Source organism: Stegostoma tigrinum, chromosome 21 (genome assembly GCF_030684315.1).
Source record: "Stegostoma tigrinum isolate sSteTig4 chromosome 21, sSteTig4.hap1, whole genome shotgun sequence".
Classification (NCBI taxonomy): Eukaryota; Metazoa; Chordata; class Chondrichthyes; order Orectolobiformes; family Stegostomatidae; genus Stegostoma; species Stegostoma tigrinum.
Window position 1 is genome coordinate 17,593,571 of NC_081374.1, and position 19,990 is coordinate 17,613,560.

The 19,990-nt window shown below is 38.8% G+C and overlaps 1 protein-coding gene across 3 annotated transcripts; it reads left to right on the forward strand.

The window, feature by feature from the left end:
* The first annotated feature begins 236 nt into the window (after positions 1 to 236).
* Positions 237 to 19,601, forward strand: LOC125462948 (dual specificity tyrosine-phosphorylation-regulated kinase 2). Of its 3 annotated transcripts, none has more exons than XM_048553479.1 (4): positions 237 to 642; positions 3,272 to 3,387; positions 9,326 to 10,541; positions 19,510 to 19,601. In XM_048553479.1, the coding sequence occupies exons 1-4, from the start codon at positions 591 to 593 to the stop codon at positions 19,530 to 19,532; spliced, it is 1,407 nt and encodes a 468-aa protein (XP_048409436.1). In that variant the 5' UTR covers positions 237 to 590; the 3' UTR covers positions 19,533 to 19,601. The 3 variants fall into 3 exon arrangements, with proteins under 3 accessions (XP_048409436.1, XP_048409437.1, XP_048409434.1); XM_048553480.2 differs by lacking the exon at positions 19,510 to 19,601 and adding an exon at positions 17,625 to 19,068; XM_048553477.2 differs by lacking the exon at positions 19,510 to 19,601 and having other exon boundaries at positions 9,326 to 14,762.
* The last annotated feature ends 389 nt before the right edge of the window (positions 19,602 to 19,990 follow it).

The following is a 19,990-nucleotide window of genomic DNA, read 5'->3' on the forward strand; positions in this document are numbered from 1 at the left end:
ATGTGTGTTTTGTTTATGGGGGCTGGTCAATGAAGGAGGTCCTCTCTGCAGCAGAGTGAGTATTTTGTTGCAATGGGTGGGTGGACAGAAGAAGGTCCTTCTAGAGGCAGCAGTGAGCGTGGTGAAAAGGAAGTCCTCCCAGCACTAGGGGCAGCAGATAGTGGGACGGGCAGTGACGGGAGCTGCCTGTCGCTGGTGGGGGCGCGGCGTGGCTCTGAGCTTCGGACACCAGTTGGTGCGGAGGGGCTGAGAGGGAGGATCCGGGTGGTTGTTGCCCCCACCCCCTCGGTTCGCCTCAGCCCAGGGTGGGTATGTGACGCTGGGGAGCGTACACTGACTGATTGAACAGATCGAGCCAGTCGGCGGAGAGCAGCTAACGGACAAACGGCCGCCTGGAGGTAGCGGGATCCGGCGGCACGCTCGGCCCAGACAGTGAGAGAAGAGGCCGGCTGGCGGGCTGGACTGGGCCTGGACACGGAGCCCGGACGCACCGCATCCTACCTCCCCGTCTTTCAGCAGAGGCAGATGACCAGCTCCGGGAACCTGTGTAAGCAATGGTCGGCGATTGGAGGCAGCTGAACGCTCTCTGAATGATAGCCATGTTAACGAGGAAAACAGCGGCCCCCGGACACTTGGCCACGGGTAAAAGAAGCTCCTGAGTCTCACTCCCTGTCTGTCAGTTCATCGAGTACCTCCCCCTTCCCCTCCATTTCTATCGGGGCTCCTATCAGCTGTCACTACACTCAGTTGTTCTTTTTAAATCTGATCTGTGTCTTAATATCCTATTATATGCTGTTGTATTTCTATTATATAAAGTCATGGTGGAATACTTTGATCATTTTCAGTTTGTGCTGAAGGACTTAAATCTCAGGCTTGGGTTTCTGGTAGTTTCTAACTATTAAATAATGCAGATCCGTCAGTTTTTTTTACTTACCATAATTTGTATTGTGCAGTGTATGGTTTTATTCTATTCAGTTTAGATCACGCTCCCGCAGACATGTTTAATCTGCCTCCGAACCACTTTATGCTTGCCCGTTTTCATTAAAAAAAGTGATAAACTTATCTTAGATTTCCAGTTGAGGATGAAAGCTCTCCATGTTGTTCTTGTATCACTTAATTTGTTCATTTAATGCAACCACTTGACAGGACAATGACAAACAAAACAGCGATAGCTGGAAAAACTCAGCAGGTCTGGCTGCATTTGTGGAGAGAAAGAATTGATGTTTCGTGTCCAGACCTGCTAGGTTTTTCCAGCAATTTCAGTTTTTGTTTTTGACTTTCAGCATCCTCTGTTCTTTGTTTTTTTTTTGTCGGGGTGATGAGTCGCACAAGTCACAACAGTGGGACATGTTCAAATGTTTTAATTACAGCATGAGCTTTTGCGTGTGTAAGAGTACGTGGCAAACACCACCCCCTGTGAAATATGTTCTCTTTTGTTATGTAGTTTTCTACCCTTCAGAATGTATTGTCAGGCCCTGATGACTTCAGTTAACTTGTCAATGCCTTGTCATGTAATGTTTGAGCACTGGGTTCAAGAATGACTACTTTTAACTTTCTCTTTTCAGCAAAGGTTAATTCTGAGTTTTGACTGTTGAACTAACTAACCATGTTCCATGTTCACACATTCTTGTGAATAGAATATCCTGCTTGATCTTTTTGTTTGAAAATAGAGTTGGAATCCAACGACTGATGGCTCTAAATAATTATGACACAACAATGGTGGCTGTTTCTATGGATCCCAGTTGACACATATTACACATACTGTCGGTGGCAGATCTTAAAAGTTTTCAGGTGTATTTATACCATATGATAACCATGTATATGGAGTGAAAACTTTAATATTTCACCTCCTTCATGAAGTCTTTGAGTTCATGAAATATAGTTTTGCATAACTTATTTGAACATAGGTAATGTAATTTATTACTCGCCTATACAGATTAATTGTTAATATAACAGTGACGTAAATCTAATGGGTTATTGTACAGTTGCATATCTTTCAAAAATAACCTATGATCAGCTCCATCGATAACTCACTTATCACAAAATGTTACAGACTGTAGATTGCACCTTTATAAATTGTAATCACGTTGCCACATAATGCCATCTTGCAATTGTTACTTGACTTTACCTCAGGTTTGCAAACATGCCAAGCTGTGGCACTAATGTTAACCTGCAGCAGGAAACCGAATCTTGTGGTTCAGGTAATCTTTAAATCCAGTGTCTCTTGCACTCCTGATTTTGTTTGACTGCTGTCAGTAACATTGTACCATATTCCCAGTTGTGTTAATCTGGTTAATGAATGCATGGAACAATGAAATCCAGTCTGTGCTTCGCCAAATTGGAACAGAGAGCTTCTTTCTGAAACTCTGTTTTGTTCAGTCCTCTGATCAGTCTAGCTGTTAACATCTCATCTTAATTCAATGAAATCTCTACTGGAATTGTAGAAATCTCACTACACCTTACGGCCACAAGAATTGATGGAGCTGTACTGCTACTTTTTCTACATTGGATTGCCTGTCCTAATATCAATTCCATGCTTTATCCCATTAGCATTAATATTTTGCTCATTGAAATGTTCAAGTGCCCCTTAAATGTCATGATTGATACTGCTTCAAAAGATAATTGCAATTCCAGTAACATTGTGTTTGCTAACCTCCTCTTCTGCACCGGTGGAACTGAGAACAAGTGGCTACATGCATTCAGATTCTCACAAGTGGAAAAGACTTAAAAACCTCAAAGGAATGACCTTTCCTTTAAAATGCACAGCCATTTTGTACTGTATTATACTGCTTTCAAAGGAGGGAGAGTCACATAGCTACCGATAAGGAGAACCTTCAGTGACAAGAATGATTTGCTGTTGAAGACTTGGATGACCTTTTTAGATTATTTACTGTTTGGGATGCCTTACAGGATCAGGCTGCATTAAAACTTAACCTACACTATATACCATGTGAGAGAGGGTGGTTTTAGTAAAAGATTGTCAGCCTATTTGCTGGTTTTGCATGTTCTACCAATGCACCTTTCACAGCCTGAAGGGGATTAAGACTTCTCAGACCATGTTTTATAAAATGTCACACATGCTTTTATTGGCAGGAGAGAAGAGAAAGAAAAATCATTGCACCTTTTAGTGAGGCCTTCAGTGGGGAAGACAAGTGGCAACCTTGTGTGAACATAGTCTAGTTGTTTGCTGTAAATTTGCCTCTCACATTAGTGTGTACTTGCCGAGTCCATTACTCCAGTAATGGTGTGGTTTTGATTTTTCTGTTTACAGCCCAATTTGGGGATGTCTTATATGACTCATACATGCGTGTAGATCAAGCTGAGAGCCAAGCCTTGTGTGTGGAGAAGGAAAGCCCCGTGGGATTGCCATCTCTTAATAGCTTAACGGTAAGCATATTCACAGTGTCTGCCATACCACAAAATGATGCAATTTTATTATTCTCTTAAAATTACTTGCAGGACAGGTTCTTAAATTTTCATCAACCTGACTGAGGATTTCAGGAAATAGATTCAAATGCAGAGGATTGTTTTTCAATATTGTAACAGGTTTGCTAGGAAGCATACAAGCATGATAATTTTTCATTTCACCACAACCATCCCCTAATTGCCTCTTTAACTTATTTAGTCCAACATTAGCCCGTGAGGCTGCAGGTGATAGCACTTGCGCTGCTGTAAACTTAGATTGTAATTGTTCTGGGGGTACCCAACAAGTTAACCCCGGCTGAGGGAACACACTAACATGAAAAGTAGAGCAGGATCGACCGTTTGGTCCCTCAATCCTGCTGGGCCATTCATGGTTGGTTGGTTCGTGTTTGGAATTCCATATTGCCCCACCTATCCTTGATCTTTGAGTGCCTTGCATGACAAGAATTTATCCACCTCTACATTAAAAACATTTAAATGACCACAGTGACACCATATTCTGAAGCAAACTGCTAAAATCTCTCAATCCTCTGTAAGGGCTCCCCTAATTTAAAAATGTTCCCCTGTCCTGGACACAATCAAGAGGACACTTTATAAGACTCCCTAGTCAAGACCAAAAACCAAGTTTCTGGAAAAGCCCAGCAGGTCTGGCAGCATCTGTGAAGGGAAAAACAGAGTTAACGTTTCAGGTCCAGTGACCCTTCCTCAGAACCGTGTCAAGACCCTTTAGGATCTTACACACTTGAATCAAGTCACACCTTCTAAAACCCCAGTGGAAACGAATCCTGTCTACTCAATCTAGATATCAATCTAAGATAGCTTCTCTGACTCTCCTCCAATGATTTTTTAAAAAATAAGTAGACTAAAATTATGTATCTATTTTGAGATGTGGTCTCAATAATGACGTGTATCATTGAAGCATAATTCCTTACTCCTAAGTTCTATTCCTCTCATCATAAAGGATTAAGTCCTGTTAGCCTTCTCAATCATGTGTTGTAACTGCATTCTAAATTTTTGTGACTTGTGCAGTAGGACACCCAGATTCCTTTGCACCATTGAATACCACAGTGCTTCTCTGTTGAAGTAATACTCTGTTTCTCCCAAGTGCAGAAGTGAACTTCACATATTTTCATACTAAACTACATCTGCAGATTTTTGCCCAATCAATTTACCTATCTATATCAGTCTACAAACTTCTTGTATCTTCTTCACAGCATAGTTTCCAAATTCTGTTGTCTGCAACTTTATCTGTCTTGCCTAATTTCCCCTATTTAAATAATTAATGTAAATTATTAAAAAAGGATGTGGCTTCTGTGCAGACCCCTACAGATCTCCACTCATCACACCCTGCTAATCGGACATAAACCCATTTATCAGTGCTGTGTTTTCTGCCAGCCGATCTTGTATTCATGCTAATATTATTGCCCCCGACATGATAACCTTTTGTTTTCTGCAATAACCTCTCACGTGGCATCTAATCAAATGCATTCTGGAAATCCAAGTGCAGTACATTGACAAGGTTCCTTTTATCCACAGCATGTATTCCTCCTTCAGAGAACTTGAGTAAACGGGATAAACATGATTATTTGAGTTTTCCTAATTACATAGCCTAATGATAAAGTCAAAAACTGTCTCCTCGACTAAAATCAAGCCAACTAGTCTAGTTTTCTGCTTCACCTCTTGAATAGAGGGTTTATATTTGTCAGATCCAGCCATACTTGAATTTAGGAAACTTTTGAAAATTAGTCCCCATTCATCTCTTATTTCATTAGCCACCTTTTGTCACACCCAAGGAACATGTCCATCTAGACCTGGAGACTTTTCAGCCCGTAGTTCCATCAGTTGGCTCAGGATTACTTCCCTAGTGATTGAATTTTACTAAATTCCTCTGTACGTTCCACCATCTGAAGTATAGCAATTATTGGATTGCCTTTTTCTGTTGTCCAGAATAAAGGCAGAAGCGTGATATTTAACCATTATTTATTATTAACGTCCCATTGTCACTCTTTAGAGAACCAACTTCCTTCACATAATCTTTTGCTTTTTAAGTACCTATGAAAACTCTTGCTATCTGGCTTCACTTTTCTAGCTAGCCTCCTCTCATAGTCTAATTTCTTCGTTCTGGTGTAACCTTTCAGTCATCCTGTGCAGTTATGTAAGTTCTGACCAATTATCTGACCTGCTATACAACTTTGCAGTAGTATATTTTATCGTTAAGTTTACTTTTCCTGGTATCTTTAGTTAACCAAAGATGTTGGATCCTCCTTTCCTCTTACAGTAGGAATATACTTATTCTGAGTATTCTGAAATATCCTCTCCAATGTCTGCCACTGCTTCTCCATTGATCCATTCCCTAGTCTCAGATGTCTGTTCACTTCAGTCAGATCAGCTTTCATGCCTGTAGTTGCCATTATTTATGTTTAAAATATTAATTGTGGACCCAATCATCTCGCTTTCAAACTGGATGTAATTTTTTTAAAGTTCATCATGGGCTGAGGGCATCGCTGGCTAAGCGGCATTTATTGCCCATCCCCAATTGCCCAGCACGCAGTTAAGAGTCAACCACGTTGCTGTAGGTCTGGAGTCACATGTAGGCCAGACCAGGTGAGGATGGCAGTTTCTTTCCTGAAGGAGACTAGTGAACCAGATGGGTTTTTCCTGACAATTGGCAATGAATTATGGTCATCACTAGACTCTTAATTCCAGATATTCATTGCATTCAAATTCCACCATCTGCCATGGTGAGATTCGAACCTGGGTCCCCAGAATGTTATCTGCGTCTCTGGATTAACAGTCTGGTGATAATACCACTAGGCCATTGCCTCTCCTGGAAAATTTAATCATTGTGTGGTCACTGCTACTTAGGCATGCCTTTACTCTCCTGTATCATATTACACAGTACCAAGTCTAATAAAACCTGTGCTCTCTACTTAAGCAACTATTTCAAAAGCATTCTATGAACTCCTTATCCAGGCAACTACTGCCAGTTTAATTTTCCAATTTCATATGTGGATTAAAGACTCCGACAATCACACTGCTTTATCAGAAGTATTCAATATTTCTTCCAGATTGTTGTGCTTGCTGTTACAGGGCTTGAAGACCACTCCCATTACTGATTTCTTCCCTCTTTTGTTCCTGCGGTATCTGTTATAAGCATTTCTCTTACCCCTTAGATCCCAAGACCTAAGCACTATTCAGGCAATGGCTGAGTTGATCTTGGCTGACATTATCACCCATACACTCTGTCCCTCTTCCACATCCTAAATTAATGCAGATGTTCTGGGATCAGTTTTACTGCTTATATTGCAAACCTATGGTGTGCTTCTTTGCAAACAGGTTTTGGAGTGTGTCCAATCACGTTTCGTAATATTCAGTAGTCTGTTAATAAGTCTCTCCTTGTGCTTTTACTTCTCCCAGACAAGAAAAGACTCCTGGCAGCACGTATTGTCTTCTTTTAAAACTGCACTTGTTCATAACACGTAGACAATCAATACATGCAGTCCTTGGTAGTGACATGCAAGAAATTCATTTCAGCAAAACCAGTCTCTGTTGTCTTACACACCCTTTAGAGTAATACCCTTTACTTTATACTGTCTCTCCACCTTTTGTATACTTCAAAATGAACCTCATCTGCCACCTGTCTGTCCACTCTTCCAATATATCAATGTCTTTTGAGGTTCTATATTTTAATACCTCTCTGGTCTATAGAATAAGGAATTTTTAGTGCCAGTTCTGAAGGAACATTACAAATGTCTGCATGGTCCGCGTAGAAAATGCATAGATTGTGTCAAGTCCCTGTGAATATATGGAGATTTACTGATGTTTAGTTAGGCATATTTATTACTTCGTCTGTTTTACCTCCAATAATACCTTGCATTTGCATTGACAAGCAGAAAACAACATCAGATGGTCCTAAGTAACTAGAGAAAGAAGTAAAGATCCTGTTTCATTTTATCATAACTTCTGACCCCTTCTGAAACATACTTTCCACACAATGCTTTTGATACCTATGTCATCCCACTGCTTGTTTGAAGGAACTAGGATTAAAAACTGGAGTCAGGCCTCATAATTCTCTTTGCTTTGGTTGTCTGGAGGTGAACAGGAGCCCACCGGATTGCTTTGAGATTTAAGGAGGGCTCCAAGTTGTGAATGCTTCACTTCTGCATTAATGTGTTTCTGACTCCTTCGGTATTCCAATCGTCCAATTTCATGTGTAATACAGATTATTTCAGCGGGAAAGACATTTTTAAAAATCTAGCATATATCTTGTTCATTGAATTAATAAGACCATAAGATATGAGATGTAGGCCATTCAGCCCATCGAGTCTTCTACCGTTCAGTGAAATCATGCCTGATCTAATAATGCTAATTTCCATTTTCCTGCCATTTTCCCCTGACCCTTTCATTCAGTCTGTGGTGAATGTCATCTAATAAAATATTGCTGTTTGCTTAAAGGAAGCATCTGAACTATTGCATTAGTCTCAGCATTTCCTTGTTAAGCTTTGGTGTTCCACTTTCACTGACAATAGTAACCTTACTTAGTTACTTCACTATTTTAGAAGCCAAAGATCTGCAAATACCCTGGGTCTAAATTGATACATACCTGTTCTTATTATTCGTAACTCCTAGTTGACCAAAGCATTTTTTTTTTCATCTTGAAAGAATTGCCCATGTGTACCTGTAGTTATGTTTGGAGTGGTGGCAGAAGGGAATCTATCCTTGAGTATTGGTACTGATTTTAAATATAAACCAAAAATGTGAGTACTGAGTGGAACGTTTTTCTTTTGTCATGGTGCCGAGAAGGTGGAATATTTGAACATTTATTGTCTCATCTATTGATAATGTCTAAGTAATAAGGCCGTGAGGCTGACTGTCGTTCAGTTTTAAATGCCGGTTGTCTCCAAAGGTGATCTGAGTTAAAATGTTAACCCTGAATGTTACAAAGCCATAGGTTACAGCAGTATTGAGAATGTAGGTCCTAAGAGTTCACCTGCATGTTAACCACAAAAGTGGAGATTAAGGGGACTGAAACAAATGCAGCAAGGGCTGGATATTATGCCAGTTTGGACTGAAAATATATGTTGTCACAAAGCACAGATACACTAAAAAATAGTTAATTGTTTGAAAACTCTTTGTAAATACTGGTTCTTTTTTGTATTCAATATATGATGGAACTGCGAGCACATGAATGCAGTGTCCAACACTCTGGCCACAAACAGCATGTGGTTAATCGGGAACTGAAATGTGGCTAATTGAATTCCTGATGACTAAATTAAAAGAAAGAACAATAGATATTGGCAATGTACATGTGTTCTCAACAAAAGTTTACTTACATGGCATTTGTATATTTACTTAACTTAGGCTCATCATCTCAAATACAAAAATAGTTGAGCGTTACTGAATTTTTATGAATTGTGAGCATGTTACTTTGCTGCAGAATAGTGATGGACATTTCAGTAAATACGTTTGCGATGTATTTTTATGTCTTATATAGAACACAAGATATTTTCCATTTTAAAAAGTGCATTTAGCCACAGAGGGTGGTGCCTGTATGGAATGAGTTCCCAGAGGAAATGTTGGAGGCTGGTCCAGTTAGAATGTTTAAAAGGCATCTGGGCGGGTACAAGAATAGGGAAGATTGAGAGGGATATGGGCCAAGTGCTGGCAAATGGGACTAGATTAATTTAGGATATCTGGTCGGCATGACAAGCTGAACTAAAGGGTCTGTTTCCATGCTGTACATCTCTAGAATGCTAGAGCCACAGCTGCACTCAATAGTTTTTATTGAATAGTACTGTTTTAAAGGATGCTAATGAAACATTTGTTATTGGGCAGTTTTGTCTAACAGTAATACTGTTTTTGTTCAGAAAAACTGAGCATTTTCCTTCTATTCAAATTTTAGATTGGCAAGAGCACAATGAAAGATCATCTGCCAGCGCCATGTCGGACTCAAGTCAAGGTGCAACATTTATTTGAAGATGCTGGAAACAGGCGCAATAATACAACTGCGCAGTCTACTGTTGCTCGAACTTGTAAAACAGCACTCCCTTCACTTAAACAAAAGAGCCCTGATGGTACAGCATCATCTAAATCAGATGGCATTTTGCCCAAGTCAAAAGCTGCCATATCACCAGCTCAAGCCATGAAGATGCACATGCATCAGTTGTCTTCCTATGAGCATCAGGAAATCTTTAACTATCCTGAAGTTTACTTTATGGGCTTAAATGCAAAAAAGCGACAAGGTGTTGTAGGTGGCTCAAACAATTGTGGTTATGATGATGATCAAGCGGCATACATACTTCTGCCTCATGATCATATAGCATATAGATATGAGGTACTTAAAGTTATTGGAAAGGGAAGCTTTGGGCAGGTAGCTAAAGTGTATGACCACAAATTGCGGCAGCACCTGGCATTGAAGGTAGTGCGAAATGAAAAGCGGTTCCACCGGCAGGCTGTAGAGGAAATCCGAATTCTGGAGCACTTGAAAAAGCAAGACAAAAACTTGCAAATGAATATTATCCACATGCTGGAAAATTTCACATTCCGCAACCACACCTGTATGACCTTCGAACTGTTGAGCATGAACCTGTATGAGCTAATCAAAAGAAACAAGTTCCAGGGATTCAGCCTGCAGTTAGTACGGAAGTTTGCCCATTCCATCCTACAGTGCCTGGAAGCATTGCAAAAAAATCGAATTATTCATTGTGATTTGAAGCCAGAAAATATTTTACTGAAGCAGCAAGGCCGTAGCGGCATCAAAGTGATTGATTTTGGGTCCAGCTGTTACGAACATCAGCGCATTTTCACATACATCCAGTCACGATTTTATCGAGCACCTGAGGTTATCCTTGGCATGCGTTATGGGATGCCCATTGACATGTGGAGCTTTGGTTGTATCCTTGCTGAACTATTGATGGGATACCCTCTCTTTCCTGGGGAAGATGAAGGAGATCAGTTGGCCTGTATTATGGAACTTCTGGGGGTTCCACCTCAGAAAATGTTGGATCAGTGCAAAAGAGCCAAGAACTTCTTCACCTCCAAGAATCAACCTCGTTATTGCAGTATCACCACACTCCCCGATCACACTGTTATTGTGAATGGTGGTCGCTCCAAAAGAGGTAAGCTGCGAGGACCACCAGGTAGCAGGAGCTGGGTGACGGCATTGAAGGGTTGCGATGACTCACTATTCATCAGCTTCCTAAAGAGGTGTTTGGATTGGGAGCCATCTAATCGCATAACACCCACCCAGGCTTTGAGACATTCATGGCTAGTTAAACGTTTACCTAAACCACCAACTGTGGAGAAGACTACACCAGTTAAATCAACACCAGATACCAATAGTTCCTTGCCTGGAATTGTTTCAAAGTTACCCCAAAATCTTGGCACAGGCACCAAACTGAGGACCAATTTGGTGCAGATGGCTGATTCAAATGGAAATAATATACCTCTACGTACTGTGCTTCCAAAATTAGTTAGCTAAGGCTATTGTGTGCTGCAAATTAAACCGGAGAACGTGTCAAATGCAAAAAAAGTTTCTTATATAGGTCTTTTTGCTGGTAAATATTTAACAGGTATTTCCAAATTATGTATTTCAATTTGAAAGAAACTACCGTAATTTCCAATTTGCATTAAAGTGCATAAAATTATTCTTTATCCATCTGACCCACTCAAGACTATTGTAATTTTTAATCTGAATTAAAATATGAATACCCCTAGTTTGAGAATAATATGAAGTAAATGTACTGTGGTTAAATCTCACTTAATAGTTTTAACTACCCTGGGATGAGTGACTGAATATAAAATACTGTGCTCAAGACTTGTTTATGTCAAGTCTCATTTAAGTTCTTTTGGCCACGTTTGATCTTAGTTAAGATTTCTTTAAAAAATCCATTGTTATTCTTCTAATACAGTTAATTTTATTAATAAGGATCCTATAAGATACCAATAAGTTTCCCATTCCTCTGCCTCCCAAATGTACCAGCAAACTGAATTTTACTTCAATGAGACTTTGGTGGAAATTAAGAAGACTTAACGTCCAGCCACTAACAATCCTGTTCATTCAGTGATTGGGCTTAAAACATCTGGTAATTAATTGCCACTGGATGCCAAATGGCCAATTTTTTTTTGTTGTTGTGTTGTCAGTCACAAAATGGCCTGTGAGGTCAAAAAGCTCATTTGTGGTTGGGTACTGCAAACCAGTTCTATTTCAACCTGTTACACACAATATCCAGCTACCATCCTAATCCAGGAATGAACTGTCAGCTCCCAAACATGCTTTGCATCAGAAATCTGTTAATCACCTTTGTGAAAGAAACCCTAAGCCTTTTATTCTTCTGGATGACAGTTTGTTCTATGTTTTGCTTCAGATAAATATATCTCTCTGAACTCTTCAGATAGGGGCTTTCAAAATTTAAATACCTGGTTGTTGTCCTGTGTTCCTCACTTGGGTCCCGTCTCTCATTCTGAACTTTAAATGTCCTTGGTTGTTGAGCACTTTTGGAGAAGAAACAATTAATTGGCAAATTTGAGCAAGATTTGTGGCAACTGAATTTCACCTAGCATTCTCTCTCACGAGGAAGGAAATTTTAGGATGGGCCTTTGTAATACACTGAGTTATTTTGCAATTTTTTTAATAATCTCTAGGTGCCATCTTGGAGAAAACTTCAAAAATTTGGCTTTGTAAATGTGCTAATGGGGATTAATATCAGCAGTTGAGTAAGTAGACTAACAAAGTGGGAGAGCAAATGAAGAACACATTTGTAGTAAATGCTTTTCACGATGCCAGATAAGCACCAAGGCTTAACCAGAATTCACTGTTGTTACTAATTGATTAGCGATTTATATTCAAAATGAAAGCAGAGCAGAGTTTGTGGGTTGTGGAATCTGAAGTGTTGCAGAAATCTATAATACTGCAGTGCCTTGATTGCATTACACTGGTGACAATTCATTGCCAGTATAGCAGCCTGATTGCTGTCGTGTTAAGGGCAAATAGAGCAACATTTTCGTAAAGTCTGCACTGTGAAGTAATGCCAAGAAATATTGAGTGTATTTTTGCTATTACTTGAAATATTGGAAATCTGCAACAAACAGTGCAAAAAGGAATGTTTCACATCAGCACTTTTGTGTTTCTACATGTCAGTTTCTCGAGGATAATTGGATGAAACCCCTATACACCCTGACTCTTCACCAATTGTAGTTTGTAAAATTCAGACATATAAGTGAGGCTTGAAATTGCCTGTCCACAATGCACAGGTTATTTTGGAGTGAAACCATTCACTTCAGGTATGATCCAGATGTCCTCCCCCTGCATTGGTAAATTTTCGTAAAAGCTATGATATGTCCTCCTCCAACTGATATTTAATAACTCAACTATCATCCCATTGAAACAATTTAACATGTTGAGACAAACCACATTTTAAACAAGATTCACTAAATCTTGAACATCCAAAGTGCACGTTTAAGTACTGCTGTTTGTTTACTAGAGTGGTTTACAGGAGCTTTTAACTTTTCCATTTGATGGGTGTTTTTAATCTTTAGAAATTGTACACTTTTCAGGTTTAGTTGATTTCGTTTATGAAATGTTACAATAGTAAAATTTTGATAACTGGTCAAATGAAGACCCAAACTATTTACTGTTAATAAATTGAGCAAACACTCTGAAGTCTATTTCTCCTACTTTACAAAGGTATCTGGATAAAGACAATCCAATGGTTCAACATTTTTTTAAAAATCTATTGGAGTAATTGCTGGTGTAATAAAATTTCAGTTACTGAAATGCTGAATACTCTACTTGCCAAAGAGCATTTTCAATGTGAAATTAATACGCTCAAATTGTTAACCCCATCTTCAAGGATTGCTTGAAGAAGAAAAAATTATCTTGCACTATATGCCATGCATGCTGCTGCTGCTTGTTACTGCTGTTGGGAAATCAGATTGATGAGCAGAATTTGGCTTTCCTTAAATGGAACTGAAATCTTAAGTAGTCAACAGTAGGTGCCATGAACCTCCCCCCAAAAGAAAACATCAACGCCACTTTTCAGCTTTCACTGAGAGGTTGTGACATTTTGTAGCTTCAAAATGGATCACAATGGAGGGAAGGTTTGGGATGTACTGGGCTAGTTGGACCTGGAGTCTACATTTGTTATTATGAATGACTTGGAGATTGAACCATTTGGTGAGTTAATGAAGCAGGTATTTTCCTGCATGCTGATCCTCGTCACTAACTTGTTCTCTGTGCACACAATTAAAGTGGTACGAAGCAGCCACTGTTTGTAAACCAAAAGCATATGGAACAGTGATTTTAAGCTCATGTGTAACTAACTAATGTTTTTCTTGGTATCACAAAGCCATCACTGCCAGTTTTACCAATAAGACAATACTAGATAATTGTTGTTCAGTCCATTCTTGACTACAAAGTATAAATGGAACATCCAATTTTTACCTCAACCCTGAATTGCTACCTTGAACTAGGTACATTCAATTCTGGCAACTTAATTATGCTCAACATGTTGACAATCCAAATTACACCATCTCTTGTATGAGCTCTGTTTCTGTATTCTATCAAATTGCAGCACTCTAAGCAAACCAAATGAAGCACACTTTTGGGCAATTATGAATAAAATTCAGCAGGGACAAGAAATTTTCACTATTATATCTCTCAATGAGTTTTGGTGAGTCAATTCGGTGCATTGGAAGCTGTTGATTCTCCAATTAATCGAACTTGCCTATGGATAGCGGCATAAATTTTCAGTTGTTGTGGAATTGGTGTTTTTATGTATCCTTTTACAGTATCTCAAGTTCAGAAATTCAAATCTGTAGTGGGCAGAGGTGGGTTTTGAAGATCACTGATCAGTATTCATGGGGTGAGCAGAAGGAACAGCAGTGCAGCTTGCATTTTCACAGCAGCCAACAGAAATCTGTCATAATTTTAACTTCAGTCTGAAACTGGTGCCTAAAATGTAGCCTGTCTGGTCCAAAAAACCAGCCATGTGACTTTTACTTGTGCTTGTATTTCGTGTTCACTGGTTTCTCTTGTTTTGAGAATCTGGAAAGGGCTACTCATAATGTTGTAAACTTTTATTGATTGATAATTCTGAAACAGCAAGGGGGCTGTTAACAACAGTTGTAAAATGACTGAGCAGATCATCTGGCTATTTATAGAGTCTGGCAATGGAGTTCTATAATGGGCAAATGAAAATTGCCTATTAAGATTCATTAGTGTTCCGAACTTGCACTTGATATTGTTCCTGCAAGGCAATATGGTGTGGAGCCAACGAAGTGTGGAGCTGGATGAACACAGCAGGCCAAGCAGCATCTTAGGAGCACAAAAGCTGACATTTCAGGCCGAAGGGTCTAGGCCCAAAACGTCATCTTTTGTGCTCCTCAGATGCTGCTTGGCTTGCTGTGTTCATCCAGCTCCACACTTTGTTATCTCGGGAACTGCAGATGCTGGAGAATCCATTATCTATTGTCTGGAGCTAAGTGTCTTATTGAGATTATCTTTATGAACATGCCAAACATAAACAAGGTTGTCCTTTAGAGGTGAGTTTACTTTTACAATATGAAAATCTTTACTGCAATTCTGACCAACTTGATCCACCTTCATCAATAGCATAGCTGATAAAATCATCATTATCGCAAAAGTAAATTTTGGGGAAGAAGCAACAGGAATTTCAACGCAATTGTTCCTATAGCAGCACTCAGCAATTGGGTGAAGTGAAAACTTAGCACAGTCCCGTAATTAGCTAGGTTTTTTATGTTATTACAATCTAGTAGATTAATTTTGAAACAGCTGAAGTTTTGCAAGCTATTGGGAGTTGAAAATTATGTTGGCAAAATTGGCAAATGTGACTGAATATAAGTTGAGCAACTGTTTTAATTACTCCAAGGAGTCAATATGATATGCAAAAAGCTGCTTATCTCTGTCAACTTACTAGCATTTGTGGATTGATTTCGACAGTACTGTTTTGAGCTTAAGCGTGCACTCAAAAATTGTCAAACTGTCCTCTAATATAACGTAAGTACACCCTGATTTAGTGCAATGTCACATATGACCTATCTGAATTTATTTTCTCCTAGGTAGATTCATTGACTGAAACATTGAAAAGTTTTTCCAGACCAAAATATTCACCTTCATTTAAATATTGCTGTGAATTATTCCCTACAGTGACCTGCATTTATATAACAGCCAAGATGTTTTACAGAAATTACAGAACAAGAATTTGGCACCAAATCGCAACGTGGTTCTAGACAAGTTGATCAAGAGCTCTGGAAGAGATTTATATTCTTTAAAGGAATTTGAGCATTGCCAGTACCGTTAACATTCACTGTCTGGCCTTGAGAAGGTGGCCTGTATCCCTTGGAGTTTAGAACAGTTAGAGATGACTTAATTGAAACATATAAGGTCCTGAGGGGACTTGAAAGGAAATGTGTTCTTGTGGGAACATCTGGAACGAAGGGTCATAATTTAAAAGCAAGCAGTTCCCCATTTAAGACCATTGAGAAAACATTTTTTTCCTCTGAAGTTTAGGAGTCTTTGGAATTCCATTCCTCAAAAGGCAGTAGATGCAGAACCTTTAAATATGTTTAAGGCAGAGGCAGAAAGTTTCTTGATTCCCAAGGGGATGAAAGATTATTGGATTATTCAGGAATCTAGAGTTGAGGTTAAAAACAGATCAGCCATAATTTTCTTGAATGACAAAGCAGGCTCAAAGGACCAAGTGGCTCACATTTGTTTTCATTCTGAGCTATCACCTCGAACTGCTGAAGTCTGTGTGCTGTAAGTACAACAAAGAAAGAGCAATTATAATTCCAAGTCAGGATGATATGAGTAACAGGAAAAAAAAATTCAAATTATGGTATTAAAGAGCATCTTAAAGGAGGCAAGAGGTGGAAGGATTTAGGGAGGGAACTCCAGAGTGTAGGACCTTGACAATTAAGGCATGCATGGTGGAGCATTTAAATTGGGAGTGTTTGATGCAAAATTAATGGTCCATAGAGATCTTACGAGGCTATAAATGTGGAAGAGAATACAAGGATGAGGAGGAGTGAGGCCATGGATAGATTTGAAAAGAAGGATGAGAATTTTAAAATTGAGGAATCACTTAATAATGTAGGTCAGTGAGCAGAAGGGAAATATGGGTGAGTGCTATTTGTTGTGATTAAGTGTACAGTTTGCAAAGTTCTGAATAATCAACTTGTGGAAAGCAAAACTGTGGAGGGACTGATACAAGTGTGTTGGAAGTGACAAAGATGTGAATAAAGTTTCTGCTGCAGAGAATTGAAGGCAGGGTCGACTTGGATGATGTTATGCAGGTGGAGATTGATGGTTATGGTTAGTCTTTAGTTATGTGGTTGGATGCTCATCTCGGGGCTAAATACAACAGCAAAATTGCAAACTGTCCCAAACATGAGTGAGGTTCTGTTGTTAAAAATGAAAACCATTGCAGCAGTTCTAGCGTAGCTGGATGAAATTAGTGGAAAATTAACAAATTTTAAGACCAGGACAGAAAACAGGAACATTTCTCTTCCCATGTTTTGTTGGAGGATATTTTTCTTCTTCCAGTACTACAGTAGAAGTTTCCATCTCTGTTTAAATTTTTGAGGCTGTCTTTTCCTTACGATTGAATAAGAATTAATTTATAAGTCTCCATTTGAAAATGGCAAACATTCTGGGTCGTGCAAAAGTAAAGAGTATTTTCCTTTATCTTTCTGCAAAAGTTAGTAAATCGGTGTCCTGGAGTGTTAAAATTGAAAAATAAGAGGAAAGAAAAGCTTTATCTCAAGTAACAAAATTGGAAATCTATCGTAAATAGGTTGGCCAATCATTTGCAATAGCATTTTGCATCTATGTAGCATCTTCATTATAGGTTAAAATTTCCCAAGGGCCTTTAAAAGTGATATTGTCAAACCCAATTTGACACTAAACCACATAAGGTGACATTAAGACAGACCAAAGAGATAAGATATATGAAAGTAGAAATGCAGGTGGCGTTTACAGCAGGAATTGTAGATCTTACTATCTCATTCCAAGACTTGAAGATGTATTCCAATGGTGGAACAATTAAAATCAGCAATCAGCAATAATTATTACTCCTGTATCATTTCCACCTTCTTTAGTGGAATTTTCTAAGCCTTTCACGATATTTCATGTAAAAGTTCAGAGTGGACTGCATTTTTTTTTAATGCAATCTCCTTTGCAGGCACGTAAAACATTGGAGGCTTGGGGACTGCTTTGTGGAACACCTGTGCTCAGTTCACAACAAACAACTACACCTCCCAAGGGTATCAATATGGACTTCACAAGCTTCAAAATCTCCCCTCCCCCAATCACATCCCAAAACCAGCCCAGCTTGTCCTCTCCTCCCTAACCATTCCTCCCACCTCAAGCCCCAACCACATCTCCAACCCACTAACCTCATCCTGCCTCTTTGACCTGTCCATCCTTCCTGGACTGACCTATCCCCTCCCTAACTTCCCACCTACACTCACCTTTTCTGGCTCCACCCCTGCCTGACTGTTTCCTCTCTACCTATCTTCTCCTTTATCCATCTTCTATCCACCTCCCCCTCTCTCCCTATTTATTTCAGAACCCCTCCCCCATTTCTGAAGAAGGGTCTCGACCCAAAATGTCAGCTTTCCTGCTCCTCTGATGCTGCTTGGCTTGCTGTGTTCATCCAGGTCTACACATGTTATCTCTATGTAAAATATTGTGTCTGGTTTTGAACTGATTTGTTATAAAAACCAAATTCTACTGAGGTAGTTGGGAGTTTTTTTTAAATAGGCCGATTGATAGTTTTTCTCTTTGAAGGCTATTTTAACATGAAAAGTACACTTTGTCTTAAATCTAAGATTTTCTACTACTCTTAAAAGCCACACTTGGATTAGACAGTAATAATTGTTTTAAAGATACTGAAGCTTTATAACTCATTAACTTTAAATGTTGGCAGAACATTTTTTGTAAATAAACTGTGACTAATTTTAATCGTGTGGTAGAATTTTTGAAAGAAGCTTTATGTAAAAAGCAATCATGCTAAATGCATCATGAATTGCTTTTAAAAGGTGCCTTTCTAAATTAACATAATTGCCATTTGTGAAGGGAAATTTCTCATTTGAGTTGTGAATGTCATTGCAGTGTTGAGCTATTGTAAATTGTGAAAAAAATAAACAAAACATTTCCTCAGTAGCAAAGAAAATAAATATTTATTAAATAATACAGATTTAAATTACTCATTATTCAATAAGCATAAATTTTAAAGGTTGAGTGATCAGTTTCCCAGAATTCAATACCAAGTGTGATTAAATACCTTGTATGGTATATATTCATACACAAGACTTAAACAGCTATTTAATGCTGGTGTGGTGCCTCTTAAACTACCTCTGGTGGACACTTTTGAGGTCATGTGCTGGAAACAGCATATGTATGGATTAACTGAAAACTTAAATGAACCGAAATGTGCGTTTGTGATTATGAAGTCCCTGTCTCTGGTTTCTTGCAGTGTGCCTTTAAATATACTTTTGGGTATTGTATCCGAACCCCACATTACTGAAATGGTGAAGAGAATATAGTGGTGTAACAGTCATTAATGTGTAAAGTTTTGCCCTTTGCATTTTATTATTGAAGTGGATTACATTACAAAAAATAAAGTAAGCTCTGAAAGTGGTTTTAATATAATTGTATTTTATTGGATTTTTTACATTTTATGCCACCTGAATTTCAGTCACAGAATGAAACTGAATGAGCTACCATGTAGAGAATGTTTCACTCAATGAAAATTAAGTGAACTAAGTGCAAACTATTTGATTGAGATCTATTTTAATAAAAGTTTCTGTATGATATCTTGGTATTGCAAACAATGATGTGCAAAAAAATACACATAGTTTGCCATGCTTATTTTAACTTGCTAAGCATAGCGTTTTTATTATTTGCATCATTTCTGAAAAGCTACGGTTGACAGTCAATAACATCCTCTAAGCTCATTTTTGACCAGAAGCTTAACTGGACTGATTACAATTACCGTGCCTAGAAGACAAGGTAGGAGGCTAGAAATTCTGCAGTAAGTAACTGAATGTCTTAACTATCCAAAGGTTTTGCACCATCTGAAGTTTGACGCCCCCTAGGGAAAAAGCAACCTGCTGCCCTGGCCCTGACCCTCCACTGTACACATTCAACCCTACCATCGCTACAGACATTATCATCTGAAGATGCATTGCAGCAACTTGTCAAGGCGTTTTAAAGAACAGTTTCCAAACCGCCACCTGGAAAAAAAAAGTGGATAGCAGGTCCAATCTACAAAATAGCCTAATTGGTAAATGCATTGCTATTTGTTCACTGTGGACAAGACTGTGGGCTACTTAAATGCATTGTAGGTTAGTCTATACAATACAACAGAGCTTCAGGCATGTGCTCACTGTAACCTTGAGGTGAATTACAAATAAACAGTATTGCCCACATCTCATGAAAGAATAACTGAAAACAAACCTTTTTTACTATCTGTCATAATATGTATGACCTGGTGTCGAATTTTAAAATGCTTCTGTGAAAGACTTGGACACTTGATTTGTAAAC

Excerpts from the sequence above, each read along its gene's own strand:
- LOC125462948 (XM_048553477.2), top strand. The coding sequence starts at position 591 with ATGATAGCCATGTTAACGAGGAAAACAGCGGCCCCCGGACACTTGGCC. Across the intron at positions 643-3,271 it reads CCCCGGACACTTGGCCACGG|CCCAATTTGGGGATGTCTTA; the intron begins GTAAAAGAAGCT and ends TTCTGTTTACAG. Across the intron at positions 3,388-9,325 it reads CATCTCTTAATAGCTTAACG|ATTGGCAAGAGCACAATGAA; the intron begins GTAAGCATATTC and ends TTCAAATTTTAG.